This window comes from Myxine glutinosa, chromosome 4 (genome assembly GCF_964187855.1).
Source record: "Myxine glutinosa chromosome 4, kmMyxGlut1.1, whole genome shotgun sequence".
Lineage (NCBI taxonomy): Eukaryota > Metazoa > Chordata > Myxini > Myxiniformes > Myxinidae > Myxine > Myxine glutinosa.
In genome coordinates, this window is record NC_136264.1 from 184,477,725 (window position 1) to 184,501,549 (window position 23,825).

The following is a 23,825-nucleotide window of genomic DNA, read 5'->3' on the forward strand; positions in this document are numbered from 1 at the left end:
GCTAGTGCATGCTAGATAGGAGACACATATGCAAACACACATGCTAGTGCATGCTAGATAGGAGACACATATGCAAACACACATGCTAGTGGAGACCAGGCAGGCATCAGTGTTGTGGTTGTGTAGCCAGGTCAGGCGATGAAAGAATTATACACAGCACTTTTTGCACTCTTCTGTACTTCAAAATCAGAGTTTGTATAAAGGTTTTCCTTTTTTTTTTTTTTTATGAATCTCAATCCCGATGTGATCGTGTGTTGTTTGGACCACGCAGATTGTCGGCAGTGCCCAGCAGGGACAGAACCTGAACCTGGGATTGAGTACAAATGGTGGAATGTCCTCCCTGAGAACATGGCGAGCTCCTGTTTCAACTTGGGCAACTCAAAGTGTCATGCTGAGAATGGTATGTTGGGAAGGAAAGTTGGTATCTATCGAAAGATGGACAGATTTCATTAACAACAGATGAGAGTTTAACACAGCTCAAAATGTCATATCATTAAGGATTACATTTGACTGCGGCACATTGTACAAATCTGTAATGAATGAATGAATGATCGTTTCAAGGCCATTTTCCCTGCTAGAGCGGGGGTTAGCCTTGCGGTCCCCATGACAATCTTCTCCATTTTGCCATATTTTCTGCATCTCTCCTTCTTAACCCCCTTGCCCGCATTTCTTCTTCCACCATCTTTAGCCAAGTCTTTCTCGGTCTTCCCGGTCCTCTACTTCCTTCTACATTCATTTCCATCACTCTTCTCAACCAGTCACTTTCATCCTTCCTCAACACATGACCAAACCATCTCAACCTCTTCCTCTTCACAGCATCAATCACAGGCTCTATTCCCATCATCTTTCGCAATTCATCATTTGTCTTCCTCTCTCTCAACGACACTCCGCAATCCACCGAACCATTCGCATTTCCACCCTTTCCAGCCTTCGTTGCTGCTCTACGTTCATTACCCATGTCTCGCTCCCATAAATCATAACACTTCTCACACATGCAGCATACACCTTTCCCTTCAGCTTCAACGACACTCCCCTCATCATCAGCACACCACTCAGTTCTCGAAACTTCTTCCATGCACATCTCACTCTAGCTACCGTTGCCGAGTCTCATCCACCTTCTGCATTCAGCATGTCTCTCATAGGTAGTCTCCTCGGCATGTCCATGTCTCCAGCATGTCTCCTAGGTTACATGTTCTATTACATGCATGTTATAATATATATTTGTATAACATGTGTCCTGTGTGGTTGACTTTGTGTTTTTGAAATAAACATTATTATTGTATTTTTGTTTCAAATCCTTAAAATACAGGGACTGGTCGCGACCTCTAAATATTGTACGATCTGTCCAATTTTTGGCAGGAGTACTTACATCTTGATATGGAACACGGATAGCCTTGTGGAGAAAGCTTTTTTCAACTTTCATTTTTTTGGGCCACCCTAATAATAATAAAAAAATATACATACATACATACAAACATAAAAACAGCACCCTCTGGTGGTGGTGGTTGGGTGTGTGTGTGTGTGTGTGTGTGTGTGTGTGTGTGTGCGTACATGCTAGAATGTGTGGTATGTGTGCCTAGACTTGAACGTGGACCCGAAAATCTTAATAGAATAGAGATAATGTGTATACGGTTCTATATATATATATATATATATATATATAGAACCGTATATATATATATATATATATATATATATATATATATATATATATATATATATACATACAGACTTGGCATTTAATATGGAATTTTTTTTTTTTTTGTGGGGGTGAACGTACTTTTCAAGATGTCTTAGAACCAAAAGTTCATTGGAATTATGTTGAAATTATTCTAGATTTTGTTAATGTGACCTTTAAAAGAAACAAAAACCACATTTGACATTTCGAAACAAATAAATTGATCCTTGAAAGTGATGTAAACTGATATCGAACTCGATTCATGGACAGTACTGTGTTAAACTTCTGTACGTTTTCCAGAAGTATCCCTTTATTTTGCACATTAGCCAAAATTTTTTTTAACAAAAACAAAAGTTAAATTACGACTGGGATTATGGACAGTAAAATTACAGTTCAGTACTTCGTGTAACCCCCACGAGCATTCAGGAGATCACGTACACGTTGAGGCATGCTGTTCACGAGATTTGCCAAGGTTTGGACAGGAATCGCCTGCCGTGCAGTGACAATAGCCTGCTGCAATTCACGCACAGAGGTCGGCTGCTTGTCCAAGTGGTCGATTTGACGCGTTAATTCTGCCCACAAGTTCTCTATCGGATTCATATCCGGGGACATGGCAGGCCACTCCATATGCTCTACACCATGGTCAGCAAGAAAGTGTTGGATCATGCGAGCACGATGAGGCCGTGCATTGTCATCTTGGAGGACAAAGTTTCCTCGAAAGGCTGCATGAGCAAATGGAAGCAATGTTTCTTCCAGAATGGCCCTGTACTTGAACTGGTTCAGGTTTCCATTCAGAACAACCAGGTCAGTTTTGCCCCCTGCATGAAAAGCAGCCCAAACGGTCACCCCACCACCTCCAGCTTGGACTCTTGGCACTATACAATCTTTGTTGTAGGCTTCATGCACTTGTCTGCGCACTCGGACGCGGCCATCTTGACGATAGACCAGAAATCTAGACTCGTCACTGAAGATCACGTGATTCCAGTGTCCTGGCTGCCATTGACGGTGCTCTCTGGCCCACTGCAATCGGCGCTGGCGGTGTTGTCTGGTCAGGCGTGGCTTTCTCAGGGGACGCCTGGCACGATAGCCTGCTTGAACCAGTCGTTGGTTGACTAGCCTTCTGGATACAGGCACATTTGTCAGTTGCTGTCACTCAGCCCTAAGCCGATTAGCTGACTGGGTACGGCCATTGCGGACTAACCGGTGCAGCTGGCGATCATCCCTCCTTGTGGTTATGTGGGGACGTCCTGGCCTCGGTATTGGAGTAGGGACACCCCTCTGAGCATTTCGTTTCAGGATCTTTGACACCTGACCTTGAGTGATGCCATACTGCCGAGCAATAGCACGCTGTTTCATGCCGTAATTTCGTAAAGCCACCACTCCATGACAAACAGCATTGTCGAGTTGACAGACCATCTCCAGAGGAAGCGGCAATAACTTTTGGAGACGTGCAGCAGTTGTTTTCCACTAATACAGAACGCAACAACCCTTGTATACCCGACTGTGAAGCCAATCATCAAATGCACCTGTCCATACATTTTGCCACACCACCTGTGATATAATCCTGTTGTTGACGTCTTGCTGCGACACACAATCAGTGACATGGTTCTTTAAACAAATAAATCACCAAAGTGTAAAATAAACTCACCAGATTGATATACTGAGTTAAGAAAGTAAACCCAAGTCAAGAATAAAAAAATATGCCATATTAAATGCCGTCTGTATATATACAAACATAAAAAACAGCACCCTCTTTTACATCACAAAAAACTTTACAGTGTGGTCCAGTCAGGCCAAATATGGTTATCATATGTCCCCAAAATAATTTTTGAGTGTACATTGTGTCCCAGAAAAAAGTATCACTGTGCGGAAATATCACCTCTTAAATTGCCCACAAAAGGTGGGTCGGTGCGAGTCTCTCCAATGAGGGCATATTTACCACTCGAGGTTGGTATTTAAAATATTTAGGTGACCCTTCAGTTTGTATCAACACAACTACAATGTCGACATCACCATATCCATGAGGTTCGCATTTGCACCAGCTTTGTCCTTACATGTGTCCTGGTTGCGTCCATTGTCCTGCAGGTTGGGAGGTCGCTGGGGACCACATCCACTCGGGTTCTGGCACCTCGGACACAGATTATCTCATCCTGTTTCTCCGCACATCCGGCTTCAGGTGCGTGCACGCTGAATCCAACTTCCAATAATTCATTATATAGAAATTTTCTCCTTTCATGAGCCTAGATTTCTATACAAGATAACAAAGAATAACGAACAAAAAGAAGAAGAAGAATGATACATTAAATACATAATTGAATTAATAGTAATTACAATTAATAATAATTAATTAATAATTATTTATTATAATGACACATTAATTAATTAATGTACATAAATCATGATGCATGCGATGTCACTGTAACTACGTATAGATCTCATGGAACAGATGTGGTGTTTTTGCCTCAAACTTTTTGAAAAGGGAAAACCTTTTTGACCCCACAATCACGTGACAGTCGGCCCTATTGCACGCAGCAACAGTCACCCTTTCTTGATTTCTCCCATTAAGCAGCACCGTGCATGTGTACCTTGCCTCCAGGCCTCAGGTGGCTGCTGGCGACGAGGCTGGTGAAGGTGGTGATGCAGGAAGTATCTCCTTCGTGTTTGACGTGCAATGCCACAACGACTGCGAGTTGCACTTCATGCTGGTGAGCATAACACGTCAAATGTTACTGACAAACTACTGCTACTACCTTCTTGTGGGGTCGGCCAGGGACCGTTTTTGGCCCAAGTCTTTCACCTTTTGATGATCTGTAATTCAAGCCACACTCGATGTTTGACTGAAGACAATTTGGTCAGGAATTTGTAATTTGTTCAGTGTGCCTGCGATAACTCGCCTACTCTTTGCAAAAGTCACATTGGGATCTCTAGCGTCCAGCAGCTATGCTAGCAGATAAGACACCCGGCTTAATCGCCATCTGAGAGATGCACCGATACTGCTCCTTGGCCTGCGAAACACCAGGATGACATTTTATAACTTGGGGCGGATACGAACTCAGGATACACAGCTCAAAGGTAGGTGTACTACCTCTTCACCATGCTGTCGGACATAGTGGTTTTTTTGTTTGTTGTTTCTTTGTATACAAGATGGAGGCTCGTGTAAGAGCTAACATCAATCGCAAAAAGCAAACTGACACATAAAACATAAGATAAAGGGAGCGGGAGACAAGATGGGGAGAGAGAGGGAAGCACACCAGCACAACATTTGAGAGCAGGGACATCGGGAGATCTGTGGGAGGGAGAGCGCTTGGGGGAGCGGGCATGGGAAGGGGGGCAGGGGGGTGGGAAAGTATAAAACACATGGACACTGCTGGAACTTCCAGGAATGAAAAAGTCGGTATTTCAAAAAAAGAGTGGATTTGGGGTGAAATTAGCGGGGGTAGAAGAGATCAAGGTTTTGGATGGGGGAAGATAAGAGATGGTGGTGAACAGCTGTTTTAAAGACCTGGAGGGTGGAGTGGGATTGAAGGGAGTGGGGGAGTTTGTTCCAGAGGCGGGAGAAAAGAGGAATGAAAGAGTGAAGGTGAATAGAGAGTCTTGATTTTGGCAGTTTAACCAGAAGAGGGTTCCTGGCAGATCTTGTGCGACCTGGAGGAATATTTGGGGGACAGAGCACAGACAAAGTTATTGACAAAGTTGTCCATAAACCGTTACCTTTACAGTAGAAACGACCCTCTTGTGTGACCGGGTCACCTTTGGTGCTTTTCTCTGAACTGCCTGGAGGGGGAGGCCCCAGTCATTGAATACCAATGTAGCAAATCACCGTGAGCTGAAACCTCATAACACCGACAGCATGTTCAACTAAGCACATGTGGATGCCAAAGCACTTCTAGAGTTACACAGTCAACAAGGAAATTGCTAATACAAGAAGCAAGAGGCGATTGAATTCTGAAAAAGCAAAAACCGTCTCGGCCTTTACAAAGCTCAATTTGCATTATGAGCCAATCAGAAACAAATTGGCCTATCAGAAGCAAATACGAAACTCAAGTTTGGAGAAAATACGATTCAATGTTTCGATTATTTGTTAAACTGCAATTTAACAATTGAGGATCAGAACCAGGTTCACACATTTGGTCCAATACCTAATTATATAATTATAGTCATGTTCCCTTGCAAGGACCTTAAATGCAGGAGGAGGCAAATAGGCCCAGCAAAGCCTGCCCTATGATTGCCAACTGATGGTTAGTTTTTCTTTTCTTAAAAAAAAAATTGTTTTCTTTTCATGTTTTTTAATCCGTGCTCTATCCTCAGATTCAGAGCGACGTTGTACTTTGACCCTGATAGATCACTTCCATGCACTTAACTCAACATTCACTGCTCGTATCTTCCCATATCCTGGACTCCATTTGCCATTCTTACCCTCGCAGGAGGAGAGGACATTGATTGCAATTGGGTCCGTTTGTCTGTTTGTCCGCACAAAATAATTATGATTTTTCTCTGCAACCGTTGGTCTGATTGACAGGAAATTTTGACCAGAGGCGCAACTTCACCTGTAGAGTTTTTTTTAATGATAATCATGACGGCATCGGTCACGTGGTATGGGCGCCATCTTGGAAAAACCAAAAAACTGGCGGATGTGTTGGTTGGGTGGATGTGTTGCTTTGGCGGATGTGTTGGTTTGGCGGATGTGTTGGTTTGGCGGATGTGTTGGTTTGGCGGATGTGTTGTTTTGGCGGATGTGTTGTTTTGGCGGATGTGTTGGTTTGGCGGATGTGTTGTTTTGGCGGATGTGTTGGTTTGGCGGAAGTGTTGGTTTGGCGGATGTGTTGTTTTGGCGGATGTGTTGGTTTGGCGGATGTGTTGGTTTGGCGGATGTGTTGTTTTGGCGGATGTGTTGTTTTGGCGGATGTGTTGTTTTGGCGGATGTGTTGTTTTGGCGGATGTGTTGGTTTGGCGGTTGTGTTGGTTTGGCGGATGTGTTGGTTTGGCGGATGTGTTGTTTTGGCGGATGTGTTGTTTTGGCGGATGTGTTGGTTTGGCGGATGTATTGTTTTGGCGGATGTGTTGTTTTGGCGGATGTGTTGGTTTGGCGGATGTGTTGGTTTGGCGGATGTGTTGGTTTCGCATAGGTGTTGGTTTGGAGGAGGTGTTGGTTTGGTGGATGTGTTGGTTTGGCGGACGTGTTGGTTTGGCGGGCGTGTTGGTTTGGCGGACGTGTTGGTTTGGCGGACGTGTTGGTTTGACGGACGTGTTGGTTTGGCAGACGTGTTGGTTTGGCGGACGTGTTGGTTTGGCGGACGTTGTTGGTTTGGCGGACGTGTTGGTTTGGCGGACGTGTTGGTTTGGCGGACGTGTTGGCTTGGCGGAGGTGTTAGTTGTGTGCATGTGTTGTTTTGGCGGATGTGTTAGTTTGGCATATGTGTTAGTTTGGCAGAGGTGTTAGTTTGGTGGATGTGTTGGTTTGGCGGACGTGTTGGTTTGGTGGACGTGTTGGTTTGGCGGATGTGTTGTTTTGGTGCATGTGTTGTCTTGGCGGATGTGTTGGTTTGGCGGATGTGTTGGTTTGGTGGATGTGTTGTTTTGGCGGATATGTTGGTTTGGCGGAGATGTTGGTTTGGCAGATGTGTTGGTTTGACGGATGTGTTGGTTTGGCGGATGTGTTGGTTTGGCGGATTTGTTTGTTTGGTGGATGTGTTGTTTTGGCGGATGTGTTGGTTTGGTGGATGTGTTGGTTTGGCGGATGTGTTGTTTTGGCGGATGTGTTGGTTTGGCGGATGTGTTGGTTTGGCGGATGTGTTTGTTTGGCAGATGTGTTCGTTTGGCGGATGTGCTGGTTTGGCGGATGTGTTGGTTTGGCAGATGTGTTCGTTTGGTGGATTTGTTGGTTTGGTGGATGTGTTGGTTTGGTGCATGTGTTGTTTTGGCGGATGTGTTGGTTTTTGCCGGATGTGTTGGTTTGGCGGATGTGTTGGTTTGGCGGATGTGTTGGTTTGGCGGATGTGTTGGTTTGGCGGATGTGTTGGTTTTGCGGATGTGTTGGTTTGGCGGGAAAACTGCATTTTAGACGTGCTTGCCAATTCCTGAATTGCATCTTAATTTGTCAAAATATTTTCGTATTATTTTAATTTACCTGTTGGTGAGGCGTCAATATGTGTGCCATCCATCGGATGGACGTTAAACTAGGCGTCTTGTCTGCCAGCAACAGTTATTAGACGTTAAAGACCACCAAGGTGCCCTTCATGAAGATTATGCGAGCTATCATCGGCATCCTGAACAAATTGGAAATTCCTGCTCTAACCACCAAGGGGCACTGCATCAGTGGTACTGCTGCAACCTCCAATAACTGATTGTAACCTGTGGCCACGTACTGCATACCAACGACCATGACCACCTATCTGTTTAACTGTTATAATTTATGCTATTCACCTTTTCTCAAAGATCCTTTACTTTCAGAGAGGAAACCAATTGTAAAGTTACCTTGCCTGGCTGTAGGGGAGAGTGGGGGTAAGATGAGCCATTTTTCAGTAATGCCCTTCTGGACATCAAATATAAAGTGCTGTGCATCAGAGCCATAGTGATTATGATGGTGTAAATACTTGCTTCTCCCCTCATACACATGTTACCCTTTCATTTTCATGTAATTAATTAGCAGAGGCCTTCAAAAAAAAGTTGTCTAATGGCTCGTTTTGCCCCAATGATGGGGCAAGTTGATCATGGGTTCGGGGTAACTTGAGCCAGTGGGTAAGTTGATCCACAAGAAAAAAACAGCATGAAACATTTTGTGTCCCATCAAATTCACCGGCTCAATACAGGACAGAACAGCAATAAAACAAGTTTGAGACAAAAAGTTTAAGTCCAGATCCACTGGAAAAGCTTATTATTGATAAAACACTGAGAAAACCCATTGAAACTGGGAATGCATGAAGTATTAATGAATACACATTTTTTAAACAATCACGCAAAAGCTGTTGCTTATAGCTTTAACAATGCAAAACTAGACAAAGTAGTTTCCTGTAAATGTTCACGTTTTTCAGATCAGATTTTTCAGTTCAATAATTGAAACTTGATAAATGCTCCTTGCCCTTGTGTGAAATTTACGCACGTGTAAGAAGCACCTCGTGTCTATTACAAAGTAACATGATGTAATTGATCTAATGAAATTTAACAGTTTGAACTGAAATAATTATACATGTATTGTGTTCTGATTATTAGTAAGACACATGAATTATCAGTAAACTTTGGCAGAATGTTCATACATATGTAATCGTCAAGATTTATCAGTCAGATATGCTGATGAACTGGTTTGTATTTCAAATAATTATGAAGAACAACCACGTGCTGTCTTCCTTTTATAGTCCCAAGGCATTTTTCCTTTTACCTGTGATTAATGCAAAAATATTTACATAAATCATTCTTTATAGGAATAGGATTTAGATCTATACACAAGTATCGGTGTTACAAGAACTACAGTTTTCAACTCCAACTTGCGTATAAAGCAGTAACTTTATCTTGCACACATGTTCATGGGGTAAGATGAGCCAATTGACCCGACCCAATTGATCATCTTACCCCACGGGCGCCACTTTGAATATAAACATGCTCATTTCACGTGTTGATTCAATTTACAATTCATACTCTCAGGTAAATAATCTACACCATTCATGTTCACATTACTACATAAACAATTCATTAAGCTTCCATTAATTCTATTGTTATCACCCTCGAAACACCATAACTCAAAGTTTGGGAAATTCCGAAAAAAATACAAATTTCATTAGATCTTACTTACCCCTGCTTCATATTCCTCTGCATGTGTACTCAGGAAGAAAGACTGTTGCTATGAAAGTATAGATGGCACTCTCACACCTTCAAATATTTCACTTTCTAAGAAACATGGGGTGGCTCAACTTACCCTTAGGCTCAACTTACCCCACTCTCCCCTACATATATGTTTGTGTTAAGTACCTTGTCAAATGTATTCAAGAAATACAAATGCAATGTATTAATGGTGTCGTCATCATATACCTGAGAAATTTGATCTTTTAAAAAACTTTTTTTCAGGAATACAACAATAAGACCGTGATGGTAAAATCCTGGATGGGATCACAAGACAAGCAGCTCTTCAAGCACAGCATTGACAGCTTTGAACCGGTGACCTTCACCTGGGTTTTCCAGAGGACTGGCTTGGCAACACAGGTACTTTTCACCAACGTTATCCATGTCCTATTTTTACCTGGGATGTTGTGCAACACTCGTTCTACAGCCACGGTTGAAGGTCCAGCACCTGTTCTCATGAATGTCTGTTTGTAGGTGAAACATGAGGAGCAATAAAGCTGGTATTGGCTTAATACTTGAAGTGGCTGGCTTTAGATCTTCGGGTCTTCAGTTTGACCACCTGTCGTGTCGTTAAATAACACCAGGGAGGTTGACTCAGCCTGTCATCCTTCCAAGGTGGACAAAATGAGTACCAGCTCACTGGAAACAGGGAGCACAGCATCAGCAGTACTGGCACTCTCCCAGCAATGATGGCACCAGTTGCCACAAGCTGCACACAAAATAATAACAAGCGTTACGCCTCGGTCCCCCGTCGGTGAAGTGATGCGAGTTGACAAAGTGGAAGACGCAGAAAACATGGAAGAGTCGATAATATTTGCGAGTGGGTTGGAGACACACCCACACACCACATTAGAAGTTAGTAGTTCGTTTATTTTTCAAGATATTTCGCTCACAAGGTTCAGACATATATGGTGGCGGCCATCTTGGATTTTGACGTGGCGACCCAATTTTCAATAGCGTTCTTCCTTATGCCTAGATACACCCACATACCAGATTAGAAGTTGGTAGTTCATTTATTTTTCAAGATATTTCGCTCACAAGGTTCAGGCATATATGGTGGCGGCCATCTTGGATTTTGAGGTGGCGACCCAATTTCCAATAGCGTTCTTCCTTATGCCTAGATACACCCACATACCAGATTAGAAGTTGGTAGTTCGTTTATTTTTCAAGATATTTCGCTCACAATGTTCAGACATACATGGGGGCGGCCATCTTGGATTTTGACGTGGCGACCCAATTTTCAATAGCGTTCTTCCTTATGCGTAGATACACCCACATACCAGATTAGAAGTTGGTAGTTCGTTTATTTTTCAAGATATTTCGCTCACAAGGTTCAGACATATATATGGTGGCGGCCATCTTGGATTTTGACGTGGCGACCCAATTTTCAATAGCGTTCTTCCTTATGCGTAGATACACCCACATACCAGATTAGAACTTGGTAGTTCGTTTATTTTTCAAGATATTTCGCTCACAAGGTTCAGACATATATGGTGGCGGCCATCTTGGATTTTGACGTGGCGACCCAATTTTCAATAGCGTTCTTCCTTATGCCTACATACACCCACATACCAGATTAGAAGTTGGTAGTTCATTTATTTTTCAAGACATTCCGCTCACAATGTTCAGACATTTACTTTGCATGCACGCACGCACGGACGCACACACACACGGACGCACATACGGACGGAGGGGAAAACCATAGTCCCCCTTTCGCTCCGCGGTGCGACGGGGGACAATAATTGGGAGCAATACAAGAGCTTTGTAGACAGGGTCAACATATGTCCCTGTCCTGTGTCTACGTGCATCATGATGGAAATGTTCCAGATCCTCCACCACTGACTCCATTTTCAGAACCGCAGGTTTGCAGTGGATGCAGCACGGCTGTTTTCTATCAATATCACGAACATCGTTGGCCGAGCAGCATCCAGATGTCGTCTGTGTGCACACGAGGAACAAAGGACATGTGTACCATGCCCGCCCGGACGCTACGTGGACCCGGACACTCGGTTATGCCGCCCTTGCCCTTCTGGGTTTTACCTGGATCCTGCGGGTACACCTGGCCCTGATGCTTGCCGGCGCTGTGGTCCTGGGACACGCAGCTCTTCGGTAAGTAATCCATTGTGGAATAGGTAATGCCAATTAATTTTTCCTTTAAAGATATCAAATAATAATATTGCATCATTCTTAATCTTTACCAAATCACAAGGTTTTACACAATTACAGTTTTGTGTCAATAAATTGTGTTTCATTTACATTTAATGGATCATCGGTTGAATCATCCGATTTAAGTCTCATGTTTGGACTCCTGAGATCTGGCTGCAGAGATTTGAAGGAAGACTCGTATTCGAAACCAGATTTTTTTTTTGTACAGTTATACTAAATCGAGGCTTGCATAAAGTACATATGATTAAAGGAAGCGAGAGAGAAGAGGGGGAGAGAGAGGGAAGCACAACAACAGTGGAGAACAGGGACATCGGGAGATCTGTGGAAGGGAGAGGGCTGGGGCGGGGCACACGGGATAAACAAGATGGACACTGCAGGAGTTTCCGGGAAAGAAAAAGGGGAATTTGAAGGAGGTGGGTTTTGGGGTGAATTAACGGGGGAGAAAAGATCAAGGTTTTGGATGGGGGAAGATAAGAGATGGTGGTGAACAGCTGTTTTAAAGACCTGGAGGGTGGAGTGGGATTGAAGAGAGTGGGGGAGTTTGTTCCAGAGGCGGGAGAAAAGAGGAATGAAGGAGTGAAGGTGAGCAGAGAGTCTTGATTTTGGCAGTTTAACCATAAGAGGGTTGCGAGCAGATCTTTTGCGACCTGTAGGAATATTTGGGGGACAGAGCCCAGAGAGAGCTGGGGGGGGGGGGGGGAGGGGTGGAGGGGCAAGGCCGGAGAGGAGACGGTAGAAGACAGAAAGACCACCAACCTGCCTGCGGTGAGTGAGTGAAAGGCCCTCGGAGTTAGCTTCATCGCGGGAGATTCCAATGATTCTGAAAGCTTTGGTTTCAACAGCGTGAAGCCGAACGAGGTGTGAGGCAGGAGCACCGGCCCAGAGGGGAGAACAGTACTCCATTGAGATGCGGATGCCTTGAGATGCCTTGAGATGCCTTGTATGTGGTGAGGAGCTCAGGTGTGCCAAGGAAGGACTTCGCATGATGGAAGATGCCCAGTCGGCGACTGGCTTTGGAGGCCAAATTGGAAATGTGGTTTTCCCAAGAAAGATCATGGCAGATAGTGAGACCCAAAAGCTTGAGCGACAGAACTTCTTGGAGAGGATTGTTGAGAAAGTATATGGGAGGGTTGTCGGTCTTTTCGGAGAGACAAAGTGAGAGTGTGAGATTTGTCAGCATTGAAAGACATGTTCCACTTGTTTGACCAGTTTGTGATTTTGTCCAGGTCTGCAGGGTGTGAGGAGGCTGCAGACTGCCGATCTGAGGCTTATTTTATCCAATGCTTTTGCTTTCCTCATTATTTTTTCAATCCAAAATTCAAGGCGCATAGAAGGGACACCACACATAGCTCAACATTATCAACAGCCCTTATTAGCCAGAATGTTTCTCAATTTTAACGTTTGAAATGGGGATGCAATAAGTTGTAAAAAAAAAAAAAAGCATGTCTTTGCAGAGAAAGCAGGGAAAATTTTCAGCCACCCATTGATGGAATCCAATTTATATGCTGAGTCAGAAATAAATTCGGAAGGCTGAGTAAGTATGGAAATCTGAGGATAAAACAAGGAGCACCTTCGGAGTACATTAAGCTACTTTGAATGTAACTGAGTAATTGTGTGAAGAACCCATATTCCAAGGAAGATGATATATTGCGACGGATTTATGGGGGAATTGAATGTGTTTTGGGATATGTTGATCACCACGTGAGTGAAGCATGTTGATCTGACCCATGTTTTCCAGGACGGTTCTCGGTGCGAAAGCCACTGTCATTTTGAGGCCGGGGGGCCCGTAGACGGAGTCCTTCGAACCTATGATTTTTCAGACCTGCGGGGACCAGCTGTGGCTACATCTGCACCCAGTTTTACCCCCAAGGGTCTCCTCTACTATTCAGCTTTCAACCTGAGCTTATGTGATACGCATGTATGTGGGGCTAGGAAGAAAGGGTGGAGTACTATGGTGCAGAAGGGAAGAGTAAAAGGGAAAATATCATGGAAGGGTCAAAGAGCAGACTGGTGTGGGGCCAACAAGTAATGTGCAATGGAATTAAACATTGGCCATAATTTAGCTGGAGTGGGGGTACTCAGGATTGGGGTGGTGGAGGAGGAAGGAAGTACCAGAGGACATGGAATGTAACGAGATACCGATGACGTGTGCGAGAAGCAGGGCCGAAGCTTGGCTGTCTGCATGGACAACGTAACACAGAGTGAAAGCAGCACGCGGAACGGTGACAGGAATGGCGCAGGTAGTGGTGGACGGACAGTCGTCAAGACGATTGTTTGCCGTGAAACCCTCATACCAATTGGCCCTGGCAGCAATGGTCCGCTCTCAGCCCAGCCCCTCAGCCTTGCAGATCACCTTGTTGGTGAGTGCATCTTCAGTGTACCTTCCATGGGTGTCCTGCCTAAACAGACACCATTTACAAATGGACGCCCCGCCCAAACTATTGCTCTGCCAACATCTTTACTGAAAAAAAGAGAAAATTGACAGAGATTAAGGCTCATGGAAGAACTGTCACACACATGGCACACACATGGCACACACATGCTAAAAGGGACACCAGACAACACAGGAACTTGAGTTTTTAAAACGAGAAACAAACACAGCGGTTGCTTTCCCATATATGAACACTACTGTTATTTCTCCTATTTTTATGGACACCTTTTTTTATGGAGACTCACGAAATTTTGGAAAAACATTATGAGTTCTGCCTAGATGGTTTCAATACCTACCTTGGAGACCCCTTTATGTTTTCGGGTTGTCCGTCCGTCCGTCCGTATGGGCTAAAACTCGTTTTTCTCAGCAACCACATGTCCGATTGAGACGAAACTTTCAGGGTATGAGCGACACCCACGTAGAATGTTTTTATGATAATTGTGATGTCATAGGTCACGTGGAATTTAAAACTTGGCCAGGTAGCCTTGTTAAGTACTCCCGATGCGGAACAAAAGCATGATAATAATGGCATCATCAGTGAAGTGGTATACCAGCCATAAATGTTTTAATAGAACGCCTTATCCTAAAAATCTGAAATTGCATGCACGTCATCAATGATCCATTTGTATTGAAATATTAAATTTATGACATCAGAGGTCACATGGTTTGGCAGCCCTCTTGGATTGAAGGAAAATATTAAATAATTATATCTCTGAAACCACTTACGCTATCGATGCAAAATTTTACAAGTAACATCTAACCATTGGTGCATATAGTTTGAAAATGATGACGTCGTAGTTCACGTGGTTTGGCAGCCATATTGGATAGAAAAACTAGCCTTATCCGATTAACACGAAACTTCACAAACTCGATCCCCTACCCATACATATGCAGAGTGTACATATTTGATGTCATAAGTCACGTGGTTTGGCAGCCATATTAGCTTGAAAGCTGATATTTTCAAAAATCCCTTCTCCACAAACGCTTCACCAATCGATGTGAAACCTTTCCTTTGGTAAAAATGTGATACTTCAAAACAGCTGAAGGGATTTAAACAAAGGTGGGCGGTCCGCTTCGAAAGTCCGCTTATCCGCTTATCCGCTGCAGCGGACTAACGTTTTCGAAGCGGATAAGCGAATCGGAACAACCCCCGGAAACCGAAGCGGATAAGCGTAAGCGGACTACCGAAAAATTAAAGCGCATCGCGATTCGCCAAATCAGCTGTTAGCCTGAGCCGTTACTCTAGAATTGTGAATATTTATTTAAGTGAATAATCTATCTATAATTCCAGTAATCTCTGTGTGTATGTGTGTGTGTCTGTGTGTGTGTGTGTGTGTTTGTCTGTGACTGCTGTTTCTCGACAACCACGGGTCCGATCTAATTGAAACTTGCCAGGTATATTGCTGGGGACCCGAGGATGTGCCTTTTCAAGGTTTGAAATTAATCGGACAAGTGGTTCCCAAGGTATGGTCACCGTACTCGCAAGCCGTTCGCTTTGGCTTTGCGAATGAACCAAACCATTTCATGTAAATAGAGGGGGGGGGGGGGGGTTCTACCGTACTCGCAAGCCGTTCGCTTTGGCTTTGCGAATGGACCAAACCATTTCATGTAAATAGAGGGGGGGGGTTCTGTGGTCGTTACTGCCACGTGGTTTCAAAGTTTTTTTTTTTTGTTGTTGTTGTTTGCACGCATGTTTTTTTGCACGCACGTACGGGCAAGCACGTACGGGCAAGCACGTACGTGCGGGCACGCCCTAGTAAGTGAAAACTGAATATTTTATTGGACGCTAGAGCGGCAATACGTCAAGATGGAGAGATTTCTGACTCTCCAGCCCAGCGGCAGTGCCAGGGACAGGCACACGAGCGACGCAAACCAGCAGTCCCAGCACAGCGACATCCACAACCCGGCGGTCAACATGATGGGGGACGTGGAGGACAGTCAGGAGATCTGCGCCCTGACCCCTCAGCTCGCACGCAGCGAGAGCAGGATGTCGCTGGACTCAATCGAGTCGGCTGAGATCAACGTGACAATGGACACAGACAATTCCAGCCTCAGCCAGAAGTGGAGGCACATCGCCCCCTTCTTCAAGGTCGTGGACAGCAAGGCCACGTGCACCAAGTGCTCAAAGACACTGAAAGCCCAGCTCGGATCAAGTTCAAACTTGAAGGTGCACTACCAGAGGTACCACGATGCCCAGCACAACGACCTCAAGGCGGCCCTCGACGGCGGCAGCAGACACGGCCGCCACAAGTCCTTCCAGGACATGGCCGGCGCCAGGTCTGTTGACTAGTAGACTCTCTTGTCAAAGAAAGGACGGGCAAATTGATTTTTCTTTAATGTAACTTGCATATATTAAAATTATATTAAAATTAACTGTAGAGTAGAGTAGAGTCGAGTGGAAAACTTTATTTCAATAAATTTTGAATAAATTTTATTTAAATAAAAATGTATATTTTTGATCTTAAAAGCTTTGTTTGTCTTTGTAGTAGTTAGAAATGGCTATTTAGGCTTAAAAAGCATTAAATTCCCTTTAGAAACGTCAAAAATCGCTTTAAAAACGTCGAAGCGCTTTTAAAAAATCGAATCGAAGCGGATAAGCGGATAAGCGGTAAGCGGACTAAGATTTTCGGCCGCTGAAGCGGATAAGCGAATCGGACTACACGGGCTGGCGGAGCGGATAAGCGGTAAGCGGACTTAAAATTTTCCGAATCGCGCCCACCTTTGGATTTAAACCAAACTTGTTTATTTTTAGGACAGTGAAAGATGGCATCTACCCGTTGTCATGGGCGGGGACTATGCGGAGGTATATTGGCGACACGGTCACATTGCTCTCGTTCTTTTTCAATTTGCTTCTTCATTATACGGCCAAGCCAATCATAATATGGTGTTATATATATATATATATATATGAGAGGTAATATACTCAAAATTAAAACCCGAATGCACATTGAAATCCAACTGATTTTATCACATCAAGGGAAGAACGTCCAAGATGCTTTGATATATCTCTTGATCTTATCGAACTTGTTTGTCTGTTTGCTCATTTGGAGTAACCTGCAGGTGTTACTATGGTGAGAAGCTTTGACAATATCACCGTCCCTTCTAATGTGTTTCCATTGCATGGAGAGGTCTTCCCAGATGTCATATTTTATTACAGGTGAGGTAACTGAATAAACAAGTACCATTAGTAGACATTTAACGAAGCATACTGATGTGTATTGTGTGATGGAAGGTACCTTGGTAAGCATACTGATATGTACCCTCGGAGTTCAGGTGCATTGGTAAGCATACTGATATATACCCTAGGAGGTCAGGTACGTTGGTAAGCATAGCGATATGTACCCTTGGTGACCAGGTAGCTTGATAAGCATACTTATGTGTACCCTGGATGTCAGATACGTTGGTAAGCATGCTGAGATTTACCGTGGAAAGTCAGGTAGATTGGTAAGCATAGCGATATGTACCCTCGAATGTCAGGTGCATTGGTAAACATACTGATATTTACCGTGGGAAAACAGGTAGATTGGTAATCATAGCGATATGTACCCAAGGAGGTCAGGTAGCTTGGTAAGCATAATGATCTGTACCCTTGGATGTCAGGTACGTTGGTAAGCATGCTGATATGCACCCTCGAATGTCAGGTGCATTGGTAAGCATACTGAGATTTAGTGTGGGAAGTCAGGTAGATTGGTAAGCATAGCGATATGTACCCTAGGAGGTCAGGTAGCTTGGTAAGCATACTGATATGTACCCTCAAATGTCAGGTGCATTGGTAAGCATACTGATATTTACCGTGGGAAGTCAGGCAGATTGGTAAGCATAGCGATATGTACCCTGGGAGGTCAGGTAGCTTGGTAAGCATAGCGATATGTACCCTAGGAGGTCAGGTAGATTGGTAAGCATAGCGATATGTGCCCTCAGATGTCAGGTGCATTGGTAAGCATATTGATATTTACTGTGGGAAGTCAGGTAGATTGGTAAGCATAGCGATATGTACCCTAGGAGGTCAGGTAGCTTGGTAAGCATACTGATATGTGCCCTCAGATGTCAGGTACTTGATACGCATATTGATATTTACTGTGGGAAGTTAGGTAGATTGGTAAGCATAGCGATATGTACCCTAGGAGGTCAGGTAGATTGGTAAGCATAGCGATATGTACCCTAGGAGGTCAGGTAGATTGGTAAGCATAGCGATATGTACCCTAGGAGGTCAGGTAGATTGGTAAGCATAGCGATGTGTACCCTAGGAGGTCAGGTAGATTGGTAAGCATAGCGATATGTACCCCAGGAGGTCAGGTAGATTGGTAAGCATAGCGATATGTACCCTAGGAGGTCAGGTAGATTGGTAAGCATAGCGATATGTACCCTAGGAGGTCAGGTAGATTGGTAAGCATAGCGATATGTACCCTAGGAGGTCAGGTAGATTGGTAAGCATAGCGATATGTACCCTAGGAGGTCAGGTAGATTGGTAAGCACAGCGATATGTACCCTAGGAGGTCAGGTAGATTGGTAAGCATAGCGATATGTACCCCAGGAGGTCAGGTAGATTGGTAAGCATAGCGATATGTACCCTAGGAGGTCAGGTAGATTGGTAAGCATAGCGATATGTACCCTAGGAGGTCAGGTAGATTGGTAAGCATAGCGATATGTACCCTAGGAGGTCAGGTAGATTGGTAAGCATAGCGATGTGTACCCTAGGAGGTCAGGTAGATTGGTAAGCACAGCGATATGTACCCTAGGAGGTCAGGTAGATTGGTAAGCACAGCGATATGTACCCTAGGAGGTCAGGTAGATTGGTAAGCATAGCGATATGTACCCTAGGAGGTCAGGTAGATTGGTAAGCATAGCGATGTGTACCCTAGGAGGTCAGGTAGATTGGTAAGCATACTTATATGTACCCTCGGAGTTCAGGTGCATTGGTAAGCATAGCGATATGTACCCTAGAAGGTCAGGTAGATTGGTAAGCATAGCGATATGTACCCTATGAGGTCAGGTAGATTGGTAAGCATAGCGATATGTACCCTAGGAGGTCAGGTAGATTGGTAAGCATAGCGATGTGTACCCTAGGAGGTCAGGTAGATTGGTAAGCATAGCGATATGTACCCTAGGAGATCAGGTAGATTGGTAAGCATAGCGATATGTACCCTAGGTCAGGTAGATTGGTAAGCATAGCGATATGTACCCTAGGAGGTCAGGTAGATTGGTAAGCATAGCGATATGTACCCTAGGAGGGCAGGTAGATTGGTAAGCATAGCGATATGTACCCTAGAAGGTCAGGTAGATTGGTAAGCATAGCGATGTGTACCCTAGGTCAGGTAGATTGGTAAGCATAGCGATATGTATCCTAGGAGGTCAGGTACATTGGTAAGCATAGCGATATGTACCCTAGGAGGTCAGGTAGATTGGTAAGCATAGCGATATGTACCCTAGGAGGTCAGGTACATTGGTAAGCATAGCGATGTGTACCCTAGGAGGTCAGGTAGATTGGTAAGCATACTGATATGTACCCTCGGAGTTCAGGTGCATTGGTAAGCATAGCGATATGTACCCTAGAAGGTCAGGTAAATTGGTAAGCATAGCGATATGTACCCTAGGAGGTCAGGTAGATTGGTAAGCATAGCGATATGTACCCTAGGAGGTCAGGTAGATTGGTAAGCATACTTATATGTACCCTCGGAGTTCAGGTGCATTCGTAAGCATAGCGATATGTACCCTAGAAGGTCAGGTAGATTGGTAAGCATAGCGATATGTACCCTATGAGGTCAGGTAGATTGGTAAGCATAGCGATATGTACCCTAGGAGGTCAGGTAGATTGGTAAGCATAGCGATGTGTACCCTAGGAGGTCAGGTAGATTGGTAAGCATAGCGATATGTACCCTAGGAGGTCAGGTAGATTGGTAAGCATAGCGATATGTACCCTAGAAGGTCAGGTAGATTGGTAAGCATAGCGATATGTACCCTAGGAGGTCAGGTAGATTGGTAAGCATAGCGATATGTACCCTAGGATGGCAGGTAGATTGGTAAGCATAGCGATGTGTACCCTAGGAGGTCAGGTAGATTGGTAAGCATAGCGATGTGTACCCTAGGAGGTCAGGTAGATTGGTAAGCATAGCGATATGTATCCTAGGAGGTCAGGTAGATTGGTAAGCATAGCGATATGTACCCTAGGAGGTCAGGTAGATTGGTAAGCATAGCGATATGTACCCTAGGAGGTCAGGTACATTGGTAAGCATAGCGATGTGTACCCTAGGAGGTCAGGTAGATTGGTAAGCATACTGATATGTACCCTCGGAGTTCAGGTGCATTGGTAAGCATAGCGATATGTACCCTAGAAGGTCAGGTAAATTGGTAAGCATAGCGATATATACACTAGGAGGTCAGGTAGATTGGTAAGCATAGCGATATGTACCCTAGGAGGTCAGGTAGATTGGTAAGCATAGCGATATGTAGAGTAGGAGGTCAGGTAGATTGGTAAGCATAGCGATATGTACCCTAGGAGGTCAGGTAGATTGGTAAGCATAGCGATATGTACCCGAGGAGGTCAGGTAGATTGTTAAGCTTATTCATGATGTTCGATTCTCTTTCCAGATCATCGATCTTCAACCAGAACTGCGATCACGGGCAGGCAGTTACCGTTCATCTTCGATGCCGACTCGATGCTCCTGGAAAAGGGACTCTGTCGTTGCCTCGGTGTGAATCGCTACCACCACTGACATGTTCAAACAAATATTTGTTTTGTATACGTGGTCGAGGCTCATGGAAGAGCTGGAATTATTTGGGCTTTCGAATCTCAATGGGAATTCATATTTTTATTCTTCCAATTATTATTAACCAGCAACGGTACCCGCCCTATGGGCGGGGCTTCAATTGGGAAGCCAAAATGAAAAGGCAAAATATCAGAAATTGAAGGCTTTTTATTTTATTTTAAACGATTCATATAATCATCCGTTAAATCATATCACGCGCAAATCATCAAAATCTAAACAGTACATGGCGCCCATTTTGAAAAAAGATTGAATTCTGCAAAACGGAAGCGGCCGCTACACGTCTTTCTCAGTCGCACGTTTATGTGTGAAGAGTGCGTGCCGAATCTGTAACACGGAAGCGGCCGCTACACCTGTTTCTCAGTCGCTTTGCACACGTTACCGTGTTACTTCGGAGCCGCACGTTTATATAGGAAGAGTTTGTCAGGAGTCGATCTACTCTCTCCTGGTACGTAGAATAAACAGTATTTGTAGAATTTCAACAAAAGCCACATCACTGTTCATATCGGTAAATATTCCATTGTGTTTGGAAAAACTGGAAAATTTGGAAGATTTTGAGAAACAGTATAGCCTATTTTACTCCCAGGGGTCCCAGGAATACCCACCCAAAATATCGTTGCGATCGGTTGAGCCTTTTTTGCGGTACCTTCGAACGGACCGACGGACATTTGGTGAATTATAGTAAGATTATTCCAATGAATGTTGTGTTGCCATTGGTAGTAAAACGGTTAATGCTGATGTTATAAAGTTTGACTTTTGATGTTATAAAGTTTGACTTTTGATGTTATAAAGTTTGACTTTTGATGTTATAAAGTTTGACTTTTGATGTCATAAAGTTTGGTTTGATGTTATAAAAACACACACAGATTTATAATGGCCTGAAGTTTATCATAACAATCTTGATTTTGAACTTGACCTTTAAGTGTTAACCTTGACCTTATATGGTTCGAAGCTCGGTGTTAGGACACATTTGTTTGGGCATTTAATCGATTTTCAGGTATTATTCTGCAGTTTGCACTGGGAAACCTTCGTTATTTTCCTCGATGCAATAATCTCGTTATCATTAGCATTGTTACCTCCGCCACCAAAGGTGGATTGGGGTTAAGGAAGTTGTTTTCACCCCTGTCTATTTGTCTGGCCGTTTGTTTGTTTGTGAACAAAATATCTCAAAAAGTTGTGGACGGATTCGGACGAAATTTGGCAAAGATGTAGCGTATGTGACAAGGACGAAATGATTAGATTTTGGTGAAGATTCGGATTCGGATCCGGATACTAGAATTTTTAAAGTGATTCTTCACCATTGGTAGATAGGGCCAAAATAAAAATGATACATAGCAGGATATCTCAAAAAGTTGTGAACGGATTTTGACGAAACTTGGGTGGTCCGGTTGGGTGTCTGACAAGGACAAAGAGATTCGATTTTGGTGAAGATCTGAATATGGATTCGGATATGTGAATTATTTAATTTTTTACGTGATTCTTCACCATTGGAAGTTAGGGCCAAAAACGATACATAGCAGGATATTTCAAAGTTATGTACGGATGTGGACGAAACTTGGTGGACGAGTTGTGTATGTGACAAGGACGATTCGATTCGATTTTGGTGAAGATCTGAATATGGATTCGGATATGAGAATTATTTAATTTTTTAAGTGATTCTTCACCATTGGAAGTTAGGGCCAAAAACGATACATAGCAGGATATTTCAAAGTTATGTGCGGATGTGGACGAAACTTGGTGGACAAGTTGTGTATGTGACAAGGACGATTCGATTAGATTTTGGTGAAGATCTGAATATGGATTCGGATATGATAAAAAAAAAATTTTTAAAGTGATTCTTCACCATTGAGTGATACGCCCAAGCAGGTGGAGGTATGCTCGCTCTCTACTGAGTGCCGTTCTAGTTATTTATGTTATGATTATTATTATCAGTATTACTACAGCTGTATTTTTCTTCCTGTTTGTCGTTCTTTTTATGCATGTGTGTAGGGAATGTCCCACTGGCACATGTGATGGCTGCACGTACCACATTATATGGCAGAGCCGCCAAGCATGCCCTCTCTGCACAAAAAGTGATTACACAAAGATTGTTGGCGCCTGTAAACACGGAAAGCAGGTATGGTAGCCAAGACTGAACAGCAACATGTCTGTGACATCATTAAGCCATTAAATGATTTGATGAGAGATTATACATCAGGAAATGATTTCACACGCTGAGATTGCGACTTGGAATTCTGATAAGCAAGGCTTCGTTCTCATTGCACTGACCTCATCGGACATTGTGCTGCAAATGAAGTGATGGATCAGGTCATATTTGTTTGTATCTTTGTGACAGAAAACGACGTATGTGTTGCGGAATGATGCAAACTGCCGGGACGGCCTGAGGCTCCAGCAGCAACATGCAGGCCTCTGTCAGCCTCTGGGCCTAGTCATCAAAGCAGCCATTTGTGTCGCCTCTGGCATCGCCTGTCTACTTGTAGCCCTCGTTGTTCATTTCTGGAGGAAAAATCGCAAGTATGATCTGATATAATTGATTTGTAGAGCATTATCTATTTATAACCCCGCACGCACAAAGCTAAAAGTGGGGTTAAGCAATTGGTTCACTTTGTTACTTGGAATTTTTTTTTTTTTTTTTTTGCAAGGACAGTTATGTTGATCACTCCGGTTTGTGTGTGTTTGTCTGTCCGCTCACTTATACTTGCCTACAGGTCACAATTTCAAACCGATCTTCACGAAACTTCACCAAATGGTAGAGTTCGTAGTCCAACAAAATCATATATAATTTTGAGGTCAAAAGGTCAATATAGGCCACAGGTCAACCACTTTATTTTCAAATTTTCATCCGATTGACTTGAAATTTGAAAAGGATTTTCATATCAGCTCAATGAAACCAACCACCAACTATTTTTGAAGTCAACATAGGCCAAATTTCTAAAATTGTCAATTTTCATCG

At 43.7% G+C, this 23,825-nt stretch overlaps 1 protein-coding gene across 1 annotated transcript in view; it reads left to right on the top strand.

Moving 5' to 3' along the window:
• LOC137425996 (endosome/lysosome-associated apoptosis and autophagy regulator family member 2-like) overlaps nt 1–23,825 on the top strand; it is a 71,843-nt gene that overhangs the window by 34,841 nt on the left and 13,177 nt on the right. The window contains exons 14-24 of the mRNA XM_078775340.1: nt 272–400; nt 3,764–3,854; nt 4,275–4,383; nt 9,737–9,871; nt 11,366–11,620; nt 13,416–13,595; nt 13,836–14,037; nt 17,169–17,265; nt 20,697–20,798; nt 22,862–22,988; nt 23,208–23,386. Of these exons, the coding sequence (XP_078631466.1) occupies nt 272–400; nt 3,764–3,854; nt 4,275–4,383; nt 9,737–9,871; nt 11,366–11,620; nt 13,416–13,595; nt 13,836–14,037; nt 17,169–17,265; nt 20,697–20,798; nt 22,862–22,988; nt 23,208–23,386 (1,606 nt within the window). The remainder of the gene's footprint in view (nt 1–271; nt 401–3,763; nt 3,855–4,274; nt 4,384–9,736; nt 9,872–11,365; nt 11,621–13,415; nt 13,596–13,835; nt 14,038–17,168; nt 17,266–20,696; nt 20,799–22,861; nt 22,989–23,207; nt 23,387–23,825) is intronic.